The sequence below is a fragment of the Lagopus muta genome, chromosome 23 (assembly GCF_023343835.1).
Source record: "Lagopus muta isolate bLagMut1 chromosome 23, bLagMut1 primary, whole genome shotgun sequence".
In the NCBI taxonomy this organism is placed as follows: domain Eukaryota; kingdom Metazoa; phylum Chordata; class Aves; order Galliformes; family Phasianidae; genus Lagopus; species Lagopus muta.
The window spans coordinates 4,234,585-4,249,723 of record NC_064455.1 but is presented as its reverse complement, the minus strand read 5'-3'; the positions used below and the strand labels follow the sequence as shown (position 1 = coordinate 4,249,723).

The following is a 15,139-nucleotide window of genomic DNA, read 5'->3' as shown; positions in this document are numbered from 1 at the left end:
ACTGTGCTGGCCTGCCCACCGCCCAGAGCTGGCAAGTGCAGCTCTGAGGGGCTTGGAGCAGCACAGTGCTGGTGTTTAGTGAACATAGGGAACAATGACAACATGCTGTTCTTGGATGATGATAAATTGTCTGTGTAGCTGCGTGCTCCAGGGGTACTGAGTGGGCCAGGAGTGAGGGTTTGGGCTCCAGATCTGAATATTTGCTGAGCTGTGTCCCTGCTGCTTGCTTGGCTGGGATATGGATCCATCCCTGTGCAACTTGTGGGGCTGGGAAGGAGGCAACGACCTAAACTGTGTTCAGATGATATTGTGGAGCTGGAATCTGCTCCCAGCAGACTCTCAAGGGAGTTTTAAACAGGAGCAGCATGTATTCCTGGAAGAGAACAAGGCACAGCTTCCATTTGCATCTTCTCAGTTATCCTCTAACCCTCGGTCCTCCTCACCAGCTGTCAGGAGAGCCGTTCTCCAGCACTCAAGTACGAAAGAAGAGAAACCCAACTTCTGTGCTCTGTGCCCTTGTCTGAATGCAATGGGACCAGTGAAAGCAAGGCTGATGGCAGGGGAGGAGCAGCAGGAAAGCAGAGTGCCTCAATGCCCAGTGAGCACGTTGAAGCTCAGGGCTCCATCAGCATCTGCAGGGGTGGCGCTGCTTTGGCTGCTCTCTGCTGAGGATTCCCTCGCCTGAGATGCACCGAAGCCCAGCGCTGTTCCCTCCTCCCCACGCACTCCTCTGGGCAGCAGTCGGCCAGTCACAGCATTTTCTTTTTATTACGCGTTTAATATTCATGAGGCATGCAAATTAGCGGAAAGGTAATTGCCCCAATTAACACCAAATAGGTTTTTCTCGCACATCTGAAGCAATTTGATGCTTCTGCTTATCTCATAAAAAGTTTCCTGGTGGAACCGCCTCAGACGCGGTGTTCCTACAAGAGCCTGCTGAGCTGTTGTAATTAAGCTGTGATTAGCCAGCTATGAATACATGCTTTTGAATACGACATTTCGCTCTTAGGGCTCCTACAGATAACACAGAGAGCACCCAAGCTACAAGCTGGGATGGAGCTGCCTCATGATGGCATGCTGCTCGCCACAACCCCATTGCCATGGCTGTGCTGCTGCCTCAGTGCCATCACACCATGCTCTGCCATGGCAGAGGGCTCCTGGCTGCACCCCATACCCCTCACTGTGTGCTCTGAGCACAGCAGCACGGCAGCATCCCTCCGAGCACAGCCCTCCTCCCAGGCTTGAGACCGAGGGCTGCGAGGTTGTGTTCACTCAGCCAGAAACATGATGTATCTTGTGGCCTCTGAGCCCAACCGCAGCTGTTTGTAATGTCAGGGTAGTGCTCCGAAATGAATTACAGCTGGTATTTCATCACACGCGTTATTCGGCTGAAGGATAAAGCAGAGGAAGCCGGGACAATTCAGCGAGGAGAGCGAGCTGACAGTTCGTGAATAAATGATGCATTATTCACTCCGCTCCTGTTGCTCTGTGCGCTCGTCCCGATTCCTCCACTAAAGCTGGTTCCTTTCAAACCCGGCTGCGTTTCCATCTCCCCGCCTGACCCAGAGTGACAGATGAAATGGTCAGGAAATATTCTTCGGAATTGCAAGTTCTGTCAAAGCTGATTCTGAGAACCGCTTGCGGAAAATTCCTATCAGCTGCTGATTTTCACCCCTTTGCACCTCGAATATGGTGTGTGAGCTTTCTGACTTGATGTTATTTCGGTTCTAAAAGCACTTCAGGATTATTGTCAGAACAAGCACTTTCTTTTCAGCAGCCTCTCTACTCCCTATTACAGCTCCTAGCAGGGCTGTTGCTGACTTGGCCTCTTTGTGCCAAGCATTGCACAAGCAGTGTGCACAAGACGTGATGTCTCCAAGCTGAGCAGAGCCTGGGTTTGGCTTTGAGGTTGGCTTTTCAAGTTGGCTTTGAGGTTGGCTTTGAGGTTGGTTTTGAGGTTGACTTTTGAAGTTGGCTTTGGAGTTGGCTTTGGAGTTGGCTTTGGAGTTGGCTTTGGAGTTGGCTTTGGGGTTGGCTTTGGGGTTGGCTTTGGGGTTGGCTTTGGGGTTGGCTTTGGAGTTGGCTTTGGGGTTGGCTTTGGGGTTGGCTTTGGGGTTGGCTTTGGAGTTGGCTTTGGGGTTGGCTTTGGGGTTGGCTTTGGAGTTGGCTTTGGGGTTGGCTTTGGGGTTGGCTTTGGAGTTGGCTTTGGGGTTGGCTTTGGGGTTGGCTTTGGGGTTGGCTTTGAGATTGGCTTTGAGGTTGGTTTTGAGGTTGACTTTTGAAGTTGGCTTTGGGGTTGACTTTGGGGTTGGCTTTGGGGTTGGCTTTCAGCTGCTGCAGTCAAACCAGTTGTGATCTGACACCTCTTCCATGTGTCTGGGGTGGAAATCCATGGATGAGGCAAGCACAAGCCCTGTGCCAACCCCAGAGTTAGGCTGAAAATGTGGTCCTTCATATGTGGTCCTGTGGATCACATGTGGTCCACATGACGTGCGTGGAACAAGGCAAGTCCCTGCTGTGCTGTGGATTGAGTTTGACCTAGTAGAGATGCAGCACCAGAGAGGAAATGGCAGAGTTCAGTGCTGAGATGAGGGGAGATGGAAGAGAAAGCAATATGAAGATCTGTGCAAGGTGAAAGCTGGGCAACGTACCCAAGCAAAGAAGGAGATCCCAAACAAAATTCAGAGAAGGGAAAAGAAGGATTTGGGGCAGGATCTGACATGTGATGTGCAGGCAAAGGTCAGCAGCCTTTGGCAGCGCCCCTGGGATGGAGTGGAGCTGCTGGGGAGCAGCTCTGTGCAGCAGCTGTGAGTGCTGCATTGCTGCACAGCGTTCCTTGCAGCTCCCCTCGGGCAGCGCAATCACAGAGCACTGCTGAGCTTTAACCTCACTTGGAGCTGCTTCACACAGTGCTGTGTCCACGTTGAGCTTATTGAGACTGGGAGGAAACGTGCAGAGCGGACAGAAAACTTCCTTTGCTAATTTCTCCATCTGTTTTGTGCCTTTGCTCTGTTTGCTGTGTGGGTGCTCGTTGGAAGATGGGCGTTTCGAAGCTGTTGTGCAGCTTTTCCAAGTAAACATGCTTTGACAGTCACTTCAAGTGGGGCTTTTGCTGCAATTCTCATGTTTCATTTCTTTATGTTCTGCCAATCCAGCTGAGTCCTGCTGCTCTTCTTTGTCCCTCTGCTATTCCAGTCCAACCCTGCCCCCTACATGAACACACGGAGAAGTATTTTGTCCAATTTAAAGCTAAGCAATTTTTATTTGTAGCTGTAAGTGGGTCCATTAGTGCTAGTCAGAGGAAAGCTGAAGAACATTTGGGAGATAATTGGGCCTGGGTCCATCAGAAGGTCTCAATGCAGAGCCTGCAGCACTCTGTGCTGGTAAAACATCTGTGTAAATAGCTCTGAAGCTGAGGTTTCATTAGAACTGCCCATCACGACAGTCCTCCTAGAGCTCTAAATACGCCAGGGACTCTTCTGCGTCTGCCCAAAATAGCAAGCTCTCCACTTAGCGGCCCTGCTCTAAAACTGGGGTCGTCTCATTTCAATGTTCCCGGCTGCAGGCGTGACCCAAGGTTCTTTGTTGTAATGTGCTGAGCTATCAAAGCCTCTCCTGATAGCGTCTCATTAGTCCTGGGAGAGGTGAGGCTGGGGTTGGCATCCAGCTGCGCTTCTGAGCGGAGTGTATAATTTTCTCGCCACATCTGGGGAGGGGGAGATGTGTAATGGAATGCAAATAGCCCTCTGTCACAGCAAAGAATGTCATTTCCAGTAGGATTTTCTTTGGGAAAGAAAAAAAGAATATACCTTTGGATGAGAGGAGATTATTCTGGTGTTTGTGGAGCTGAGCAACACAGAAAGTCAGCTGTAACCTCAGGCTCTTTTCCCAGCTCTGCTCCAGTCCTGCTCCTTTCCAGCCCAGCATCCTCATGCAGGTCTCCCGTTGCCTGCCTGGCCCTGGCTTCCCACACAACCATTCTGCCCTATGTTTCTGCATCTCCTGTGTAAGGCAGGCCCCATCACCCCTATGCAGCCATGCTGTGGAGCTGCTGGGTCCCTCCTTGCTGAGCACCGTGTTCAGCCGTGCACATTTGTTTAGCAGATCATCATCTGTTCCTTCTGTGCGCCACTTAAACTGCCTGTTGTTATGCAAATCCGGTAATGCATTTATGAGTGCTCTCCAGAGATTGCGAATGGCAGCTAATCTGGTTAGTGGATCGTTCTGCCCTGACCTGTGTCAAATTCAGCACTGATGCTTCCTGCGTTCCTCCAGAGATGGAAGCAGTTCTGCCACCGTCACCGAGCGCTACAGCAGCTCTACTGACCTGAGCCTGGAGAACTGCTGGGAGGAAGGATAAACACACACATGTGGAGAAGCATTTGTGGTGTATTCACAGCTGCTGGAGGTGTCTGCAGCATCTCTGCAAACGGAGCTCAGCTGGTCTGGAGTGAAGCAAAGCTGGGCTGAGCTGTGCCCAAGTGAGGAAAATGCTGGTGCTGCTGTTTGGGGCTGGACAGCACAGTCCTGAACCTGAACCTAACCAAACACTAACCCTGACATTAACCCTAATCCTAATCCCAATCTGACCCTAACAATAAACATGACCCTGAACTTAACTCTAACCCTAACCCTAACCCTAACCCTAACCCTAACCCTAACCCTAACCCTAACCCTAAACCTAACCCTAAACAAAAACCAAACCTAACCCAACCCTAAACCTAACCCTAACCCAAACCCTAACCCTAACACTAAACCTTACCCTAACTCTAACCCTAACCCTAACCCTAACCCTAACCCTAACCCAAACCCTAACCCTAACCCTAAACCTTACCCTAACCCTAACCCTAACCCTAACCTTAACCCTAATCCTAACCCTAACACTAAACCTTACTCTAACCCTAACCCTAACCCTAACCTTAACCCTAACCCTAACCCAAATCCTAACCCTAACACTAAACCTTACCCCAACCCAAATCCTAACCCTAACCCTGACCCTCCCAGGCACAGCTCTCCACTCCTCACTCGGTGCCCTGCTCACTTCTTCCCCACGCACTGAGCACAGCCAGGATGATGAAATCCCCACACGTTTCTTGCTCAAATGGTGCTTTGATTGTCTGCGAGCTGAATGAAACACTTCTGATTTTTTAAATACTGACTTGAAGCTAGATTGAGGGAAATGAGCTCTCTTATTGAACGAGAAAAGGTTCATTAAAAAGTCACTTTGTTTTGACTCTACATTTCAAAGGCAAATACCTTCAACAAGCCCAAGTCTTTGGATAATTCTGATGTACACAGAGCCCTTTCTCACTCATAGTTCAGTGGAAGGCTGCGTCACACAGCTCACAGTGGTGCTTCCATCATCCCATCCCTGCCATGCACTGTGTGGTCGGGTCCTGAGCCCCTCCTGCCCAGCTTGGCACACGTGCTGCCCTGCTGCTCCCTGCCAGATGACAGATTTCAGGAGAGCGTTAGTGATGAGGAGCTCCACTTTCATCAAGGAAAATAATTAGTGGGAATGCATGCAGTTTACAAAAGTGGTTCAATTAAAGAGAATAACAAGCCTTTTACAGCAACAAAGGAAGGGCTAAGTAGACCTCAGTGAGTAAATAAAGCTGCAATCAGTGCGATTAATTTGAAATCTCAGGAAGGCCTGAACTCGATTGGTATTCCAGCAGCCTAATGTCTCTCGTGGGACCACAGAAGAAATCATTCCATGTTTTAGGGAGAATGTGAGCCCCTCACTGCTTGCAAACAGCAAGAAAAAAGGAAAAAAGTGACAAGCATTATTTTTGCTCTAAATGTCTTGTCCTTGGCAGCACAGGTTTTCGTTGGTGTTCCCTTTGTGAGGCTACAGGGCAGCAGAAGATTCCCATCTTTGATTCCTCCGTCCCACCCCATTGCTGGGGCTCTGGTGGCAGCTCTCTGCTCAGCTCATCAGTGCTGGCACTGCTGCCTGCATCCGTCCTCCAGCCCAGCACAGCCATCCCCTCCCATGCGATGTCCTCTCTGTGTTAATCCAGTATTATTCAGGGGAAAAGGAAAAAATAATTTCTGTCTGAAAATCGATGACATAGGTGGCAATTATCACTGCATCTCCAACTGTGGGATCTCCCTCTGTAAGGCTGTGAGCAGTAGGTGCACACACAGCAGCCCCCTGTTCCCCCCTGCCCCTCCAGCAGCAGAGGGGTGAATCCTCATCCTGCAGACCGGTTGGATTCCTCTGATTCAATTACTCTTCCCAAGGCCTTCTCTTGCAAAGCTGTGTCTCAGCAGAGCAAAACAAACACTCTGGATTCCTTGGATCAGCCTTTTGCGGCACCCCAGGGAGGTGTGTGATGTTGGAAGCAGACGGCAGGCAGGTAGAAGCAAAACAGCCCATGCATGGGCCTTCAGCTGGGTAATCAGCTCTGCTGTGCTCCTCTGGGTGCAGCTGGTTAGGGTTAGGGTTAGGGTTAGGGTCCTCCTACCAGCCTGGTAGCGAGGGCAGCACGAGAGCAATCGATTTGCACCTGCTCAGGGTTTGGATTGATCCCCCCCGACCCCTGTAGTGCAATTCATGCCTTTTCTCATTTAAGCATGCTGTTTCTTTGAACCCAGTCTGCAGCAGCTTTGCGTTGCAGCAGGAAAGGTGCCCTGAGAGTGAACTTTCCCCAAGCAAGTGCTGAGTGCTGGGCAGTGCCTGCTTCAGGAATGGCAGCTCGGAGATGATGGGGTCAGGCTCTGCAGTGTGGTGCCAACCTCCCCATAGCTGCCGTTTGCGCAGCAGAAGGAGCAGCGTTTGCATTAAGTCCTCCAAAGTTTTGATAACCTCGTTTCCCTCAGGGGAGGCTTTAGGCAGGATAATGTATAGCCCACTGTTGTATGTTCCGAATTCCATTTGCTGGAGATCAGTATTTTATTGCTAGAGCAGCGCTTAAAAATTGTTCTCTATTTTCTCAGCGTTGTGGGAATTTCTGGCACCCGGAGAGGGAAGAAAAGCATTTTTTGATAAGACGCAGCCTCAGTCTTTATTTATTGGTTCTGATGGGAATCTTTACCCCCACAAATTAAACCTCTCGGTTCCCTGCAGAGGGGCTGTCATGGAGTGTGGCCTGGCCCCCCAGCACAGGCTCTGAGCACACAGTTTGGTTACACCTGGTGGCTGTCGGCGCCCGGCCACCAGCAGCGCGGAGCTCCAGCAGCTCTACCTAAAAATAGGACTCTTTGAGTCTCTTCTTTTGTTCCTCTTTTTATCCCATCCTTCAGCAGCCGCCGGGGCCAGCCGTGTGCTGTACTTTAATGCCTCCCCAGTGGCTGTCCTTTGATTTGCTGTGCAGTGCCTTCAGCTCCAGCACCGCTCTGCCAGTTCTGCAGTCAGCCCGTCCCCAGCTGGCGCTGCTGCCTCCATCCCGTGCCCATCACCTTCACGCTGCCCACATCCCTCCCTCCACATGTCCGTGTCCCTCAGCGTGCCCTTGCTGCTGAGCTGCCCATTGCTTTCAGCAGCACAGCTTCCAAAGGCCGTGGGCTGGGAATGTGCATCTGCACCGTGGAGAGGTTGGGGAGCCCGGAGGTGTGAGCAGGACGTGCTTCCCCTCATCCCTACTGCAGAACGTTTCAGCTCCTTGTGTTTCTGATTTTATTGCTGTGTTTTCAAAGTGTTACCACAATACTTAATTGCCACAGTTACTGAAATACTTGGATAATTACCTTCTATTCCAGTTCTCATACTGTAGCTGTGTGAGCTCAGCACTGGCTCTGCAGTTATCATCAGACAATGCTTCTGGACAGCAGTACCAGACAAATGGGTCTGCTTCTCCCTTCGGGGCAATGACAGTTTAAAAATGCCCTGTCCTGCCCGTACTTCCTCCATTTGGCAGCTTTTTGGTAGTTTATATAATTTGGCCGTGATCCCCTGTCTAAACCATGTCCAACATTTCATGCAATAAACTTAATGGACTTTTCCATCTTTGAACAGCTGAATTCTTTCTGAGCAGCTGCTCTGGGTTATTGATGGCCTAATTAGAGCTCTGCCTTAGGCCTGCCACCAGACTCTGGGAGACTTTTACATATTCCAGGATGTAACGGAGCAAAGTGTCTCCAAATGATCTCAGAGCACAGCTTGGATCTGGGGAGCTCAAGGTGGGTGAGGAGGACTGAAGGATGCTGATGGGCACCATCCTGGGGCTGCAGAGGCTCCGGCACAGCACTGCTCCCAGCGCTGGTGGACCGACGTGCCCCGGGTGTGCTCTGTAAATCCAGTTAGGAATAAATCAAAGCAGCAGCAAGCCATCGAGCCACCCGAATCTCAGACAGCTTTGTTTGTGTCATTTTCATTTGCCTGCTTAATCGAATTGGTTGGAATTAGAGGGTTTGTCTGGATAATAACATTTTCTAACCCTCTGGAACACGAGAGGGTTCGGCTGCGGCGAATGCTGATGTAAAGAGAGCGATGCTGATTGCAATAACCTGGCCCTAGATAGCATCAATTACCCACTTGTGGGGGATGTCTGTGTACTGGCTGCCAGCTCTGCACCATGCCTGCCTGCAGGGATTCCACTGCACCCAGCAGCCCTTGGTCTGCATTGGTGCTTGTGCTGGGGGCAGGCGCAGTGTCATTCCCACTGCAGAATACAACTGCTTTGGCAGCCTTGTCAGATTGCATATTGATTACAGCCTGGCTGTCTCCTTTACTAATTTCCTCTTCTCTTGTGCCCCTCGGTGGCTGCTGAAGCTGGAGGCTGCTGGGTGGCCGAGACAGGGGCACATGGTGATGGCTGGTGGGGTGCCTGGGGACAGCTCTGCACCGCTCTGCAGGGCTTGGGGCAACGCTGGGGGGTGGAATTGCTGGGATTCAGGGGCTGCAACTGAGCTGTGCGATGTCTGAGCCACCCTGCTATGACTCCAATGACTGATGTGGCACATGTTGGTAGTGCAGGCACCTTGGTGTTCTTATAAACTTCTCCATGGAGGAGAAAAAGCAGCAGCCACATTCAGCTTCTCCATTGTTCTTGAACCCAAAGCCATTTGATCTGGATCCACACCAGTGGCCCTACTCACAGTAGTGCCATATTTCCAGCTGGGAGCTTCAGGGCCAGCAGTGAGACAGGTGTGGATCTTATGCCATGGACAGCAGGGCAGGGGTCCATAGGGGTGAGCAGGAGATCTGTGCGTGGAGGAGCCGCAGAGCCAGAGCTAAGGGCAGGGCTTTCTGTTCTGAGCACTGCAGTACCAGAATTCATCCTGAAGGCCATACAGATGGTATCACCTGGTGTCGTTACATGGTCACCCACAGGCTGGGCTGGGCTCAGTGCTGTTGGCACAGCACACTGCTGAGGATTGGGTTCCACCAGCCTGAACGCTGCTGCCAACCAAAGGAGTCCCTCCGTGCTCTGCTCCTGTTTGAGCAGATGAGAGCTGCAAAGCCATTAGCTGCGAGCGTGTTCCTTAATGTGGCATAAGCAGCTAAAGAAGATGTATTTATGCTCCTTCATTTGCAATTGATAATCTCAAGAGTGAGAGGCTGGTAATAAATAGTCTCGCTGGGGCTCCCGTCCCGCTGCAGCCCACACTACAGAAGGGAATAGATGGCTCATTTGCATAAGATAATGAAACTGCAGCAAAATAGTAAAATTGCAAAGCAACTTTGTTTTAATAATGACAGATGCTTCTTAAACACTTTAATGATGTCTCTCTGAGCAGTTTTCAGCCACAAGCAGAATGAGCGAGATTCTTGCAGTGAAACCCGGAGCCTTCCTGCGAGATCCACCTCTTCTCTTCCCCGTGTTGCAGTGATGCCCTCACCCCGTGCTCTGCCCCGTGCCCCTCCTTCATGTAACAACACCCCCTCCGTGCTGGTACCCACAGAAGGAACCCACTCACTTTGGCCATGGCAGAGCACCGTGGGGCTGCGTGTGTTGCCTGCGCACCATCACTTCCCTGCCCTACAAACCCCTTTGAAAGCACGTTAGCTGGAGCCCATCTGTTACATCAGTGCTGCCAGAAGATCTCTTGTCTACTGAGATCACACTTTCGCTCTGTGTTTGGAGCCTGCAGCACAGAACCATTGATACAGGGCTCCGAGTGAGAGGTGTCAGCACCCTGTCTGCCTGCAGTTTGCTCCGTGCTCCCGGCTCCAGCAGTGCTGCATCCCTGTGCAGCTGCACTGCTCTGCAGTGTTTGGAAGCCCATCTCCATGGATCCTGGGAGATGCTCCCTGCAGGCAGTGCTGCAGGCATGACAGCACCAGGGAGCATTTGAGCCTTTTGGTTTGTTTTCAGAGTTGGGAAGTGCAGAGGAAACCCCATGTCCTCTTCTTCAAGAAGGCATCCTCCTTTTCTCTGTTCCATCTCCAAGTCTTTGAGGAAGTGAGGAGCGTTCAGCTGATGGGAATGTTCAGTCCAGACCTGGGGATGGGTTTAATTGGTTGTAGGGCTGCTGTTGGTGTCCGCTGCCCTCGTGCCACAGGATTACAGGATCACAGAATTGTAGGGGTTGGAAGGGACCTCTAGAGATCATCGAGTCCAACCCCTCAATCACAGATTGGAGCTCTGTGCTTTGGGATCAGAGGATGCTGCTGCACACAGAGCAGTTCTGCTGTGATTTGGGCTCTGCAGGTTAGGAATCCACAACGCAGACAGCAGGCACCGTTCCCTGATGTTTGCCCTGTTTGCCCCGATGGGAAGGGACTGATGCTCAGAGGGAGCGCGGCGCCTTTTTACGAGTGAAAATCCGTTGTCTGATTAAATATTCATGGCACATGATTGGCAGCACCGTGCGGGCTGAGTGGCAGGGTTAATTACTGCCTGGTGACACGGCGCAGTGCAGCATGGCGCGGTGCAATGTGCTGGGAGGCTCCCAGGAGCAGCCCCACGTGCTGAAGGAGCCTTGCGAAGGCATCGGCTGCTTTTACCTTTTTTTCCCCTTCTTCTTTTTGCCGTGTCCTCTGCATATTGATCAGGGCTCAGAACAAAAAGAGGAGCTCTGCGGGGCCCTCCTTGGCGGGGACGTCGATGCTGCGGCTTTCCAGGGCTGGAGTGAATAACAGAGATGAGAACAATTTATGAGGTGACCCTTAGGAATAATTAGAGTGGGGAGAGATTCTTTTGACTGATGCAGAGGGAATGGCAGCTTTAGGGGATCATTCAGAGCCCAGAAGGGCTGAGGTCCACCCATGGCTGTGGCATCCCTGCAGTGAGCACAGCCATGCAGTGCTGTCCCTCTCTATGGACCACAGCTGGGCTGTGATGCTGGGCTGCATTTAGGAGCTGCATTCCAACCAAGGGAGATGGAGACATCAGGCACAGACCGAGGCAGATTTTGTTGTTTTCTAGAAATCATTTTTTATTTAAAATTTAAAACCATATTACTTCATACAGCAAACTGTGCACTTTGATATATCACAGTGTCTTAAAAAGGAAAATAATTGGAATTTTTTCTTTTTTCTTTTTCTTCTTTTTTCTTTTTTTTTTTGGAAATTGTATTTACATCAGCCTAGAATGATCAGCAAGTAACACAGTTACTATGAAACCAAAATTGTTACAAAATGTTTACAAAAAACTATATTCATAGAAATTCTGCATGTCCACAAAGGAAATTCCCCTGAATGTCAAGGAGACCAGTTTTTATTTTTTTCTATTTTTCCTTTTTTTTTTTCCCGCACTCTTTTCCATTGTTGTCAGTTGATTATTTTGTTTTTTTGTTGTCGTTTTCCCTTTTTATTTCTTTTCGTCCACTCTTTTGTTTGACAAAGGTGTGGGCAGTGCAGTGCATCCCACACTGCAGCGCTGTGGGGCTGAGCGGCGTCCCTCCGTGTGCTGACTCTGTGGGTTTGCAGCGTTGGTGTCTTGACCCAAATCTCAGCAGATCAGCCTAAATGGAAGAGCAGCCCCATAGGGAGCTGCCCTTGTGTCCCTGCTCTGTCTCACAGGAGACCTGGAAGGAGAAAGCAGGTGAGGAAGGGACAGTGAAGGGGAATGGGGACGCTGCGGGTACAGTTCCGTAGCCCTAATGGGTTTTCTTCATTTTCTCCTCACTTCTTCAGTCCCTCTGCCCACCAAGCAAGGAATGAACCTGCTTGAGGGTTGGAAGTCACATTCCTAAGACATGAGTCGCTGGTAGCCACGAGCAGGTCACAGGGCAGCTTGCAAAAGGCTTCGATGCTTTGTCATCATAGCTGCACCTTATGGGGTCTCCCCTCTGCCATCTGCCAGGTTCCTCACTGCCGCCTGCACAGCATTGCACAGCCCAGCCCTGGCTGCATCCCAGCTGCGTTCCCTCTGCATCCCATCTGCATCCCAGCTGCATCCCAACCTGCTCCAGCAGTCAGCAGCGATGCTGAGATCAGGGCTGCCCAGCGCAGTGAGCAGGGCTGGGGGGGCCGATGCTGTCTGTGCTGTGTGTGCTGTGAGCTCCCTGCCTGGCAGCACAGTGCTGTCAGCAGAGCTGGTGCTTCCTGGGAGTGAGCAGGATTGTGATGGTTGAACCACACAGACACGTGGAGAGCTGCTGTGTGGTTGGAGAGAGAAGGGAGAAAGCAGAGCCGCAGCGGTTTGTCTTGCTGGCCCACAGCACGAGCAGCGCTGGTGCTCACCTGTCACTCTGGGGCATTTGTGAGTAAAAGGAAATTGAACTGGTGTCAAAGATGAATAACTGGTGCTCACGGCAGAAGCGATATTTAGCTCAGTAACAAAAGAGGTCTGCGGAGAAGCAAAGTGAATGCTGGTTTGGGGGTGGTTTGCTCTCAGGAAATGTAAAGCAGGTTTCAGGCTTTTTTATCTTCGTTGTGGTTGTAAAAATCTCTGTCTGATGGCTTATAAATCTGCAAGGGGAGCAGCAGCTCTGCTGCCCTGCCCAGCCCCAGGGTGGTGAGGAGCACTGGTGCATCAGCTCAGGGAGCAGAGCTGTGCTCATGGTGCATCCTCAGCCAGTGGGTGCACAGTCAGCAAACTGCAACTGTGATGATGTGCACTGAGGTGGCAGCTTTCAGCTCTGACTTTTCTATGAAAAGGTGGAAATAAATGTAAATTCTTTGCATACCTCTACTTGAGTCAAACTATCCGTTCTTAGTTTCGGGTCTCTACGTTACTTCTTTACATCAGGGGAGAACAAAATAAAGACAAATTCTGTTTTGGGGGGGAGGGGTTGTCTCCCCTTGATCTAGGTTGCTAGTTGGGATCAGCTCCAAGGAAACCTTCCTGATGGAGGGTGGGAAGAAGCCCCCCATGCTGTGGGATGCCGGGCAGGGGCTGGGGGCTGCGCTTATCTTCAACACCAGCATCTGCACCAGAGCTTTGAAGCACTTTCTGCAGTGCTTGGGTGCTCGTGGTGCTCGGGGTGACAGTGGGTCTGCTTGCTTCTTTTTGCAGTGGTTGGGAAGAGATGGGTTGTGTTCCCATGGAGGGACGGAGCGGAGCGGAGCTGCTCAGCGTTCCTTTCGGTTAGCAGAGGGGTCTTTGGTAATTCTGACTCGATTGGTGCTCAGGACCAGCCTTGTGGGTTAGCGACCTGAAAAGAAGAACACAGTGCATGGAAGATTCCTTAAGAACACATGAGTGCGTTTGCATGGAGCTGTGGGTGGGTGAGAGGCACTGGGCTGAGCTGCACCGTGTGCTGGGACCCCACCGGGATGCTCAGGTGTGAACACAGAGTTGCGGCCAGCTTCATGGCACCCGTCCTGTCCTCCTCTGGGATACAGCTCTCCTCCCATCTCTGCTGCAGCCCATGAGCTCTGCTGCCTGGCAGCAAGGGGAGGAACCGGGCTGTGTGGTGTGGGGCGTTGGGGCAACCCCAGGTTGGCAGCAGTTCTTTGCAGTCCCCACACACACCATGTCAGCCCCTTCCTGCCTGGCTGCAGTTCCATTCCAGCTTGCTGGGCTGCCTCTGCTCCACCAATGGCTGCTGGGGTGCCTCCTCTATGCCAGCAGCTGCAGTGCGTCGGGAGGCTTCTCCTGTCCCTTTCTCCCAGGTGTGCCATGCACACCCGATGGACAACATGTCCCTTTATTGCCATGCTGGAGGAGCTGTGCTCGGGGGCTCCTCGCTGCCCGCTGGGGCTCAGTTTGGCTCAATTCAGTTGTGCCTCCGCGTGTTCTCGGTGTGTAAACATCAGACTCTGGTGGGGCGTTGGGCTGCACGAGGCCAGGGAGCAAAGCTGTAAAAAAATGAGGAATGAAAAACAAGAAAAAACAAAACAGAAAAGCCCCGAGACCCACAGTGCAGTCTGTGCTTTGACGTTGCTGCTTCTGCGCCGGTGATGGATGCAGCGGTGTTGAAAGGCCTTGTTCTCGAAATGAACCAAACCAAGCTTTTTTTTTTTTTTTTCTTTTTCTTTTTTTTTTTTTTCTCCTGCGTTTTTTTCTGTCTTTCTTTCTTTTTTCCCTCTTGTTTTTTTTTTTTCCTTTTTTTTTTCCAAATCCTTTCTTCCCCCACTTCGGAGCAAATCCTTTGCGCATCCTTCCCTCCCGCCCCCAGTTTCTGCTGCCTATGGGAACACGGGCGTCAGGCCGGTGTTGCAGCTCATGCTGTCCTTCCCTGGCAGCCGGCGGTCGTTGAAGGTGTGCATGTTGATCACAGCATCTGCCTTCACCATGACGGGTGGGGGTGGTTTGTGCTTGACCCGGCGCTGGCAGGTGAGTGACAGCCGGATCTCATCGGCCACCGCGCTGCAGAAGGAGCGCTGTGGAGAGGAGGCACAGAACGCATCGTTACCACCCCGTGCCTGCAGTTTTGGAGCTCATCTCTGCAGCAGCAGAGGTTTGGGCCGTGCTGAAGGCATCAGGTTGGTTATTAGGTGAGATTTCTTCTCCAAAGAGCAGTGATGCACTGGCACAGACTGCACAGGGAGTGCTGGCGTCACCATCCATGGAGGTGTTCAGAGCTGTGGGGATGTGGCACTGAGGGACATTGTGGGCATGGGGGGCGCGGGCTGGGGTTGCTTGGGGGCTGAGAGGGCTTTTCTGACCTCAGTGACTTTGTGATTCTATGATCAGCTGTGCTCAGTGGGACTTGAGCTGTGTGCAAGCTTTGGGGTTGACTCTCTCTGCTTTGGTAAGGTTATACCTTGTGTGTGCTAACTCCTGCAGGAAGACAGAGCTCTGGAGGGTTTGTGTGATGCTGGTGGGGGCTGGTAGGGTTATGAATCAGAGAGGCAGAGTCC

The 15,139-nt window shown here is 51.5% G+C and overlaps 1 protein-coding gene across 1 annotated transcript in view; it reads right to left on the bottom strand.

The window, feature by feature from the left end:
• Positions 1-14,412: 14,412 nt before the first annotated feature.
• Positions 14,413-15,139, bottom strand: part of GRIK3 (glutamate ionotropic receptor kainate type subunit 3) — a 69,824-nt gene continuing 69,097 nt past the window's right edge. The window contains exon 16 of the mRNA XM_048968874.1: positions 14,413-14,659. Within this exon, the coding sequence (XP_048824831.1) occupies positions 14,465-14,659 (195 nt within the window). The 3' untranslated portion in view covers positions 14,413-14,464. The remainder of the gene's footprint in view (positions 14,660-15,139) is intronic.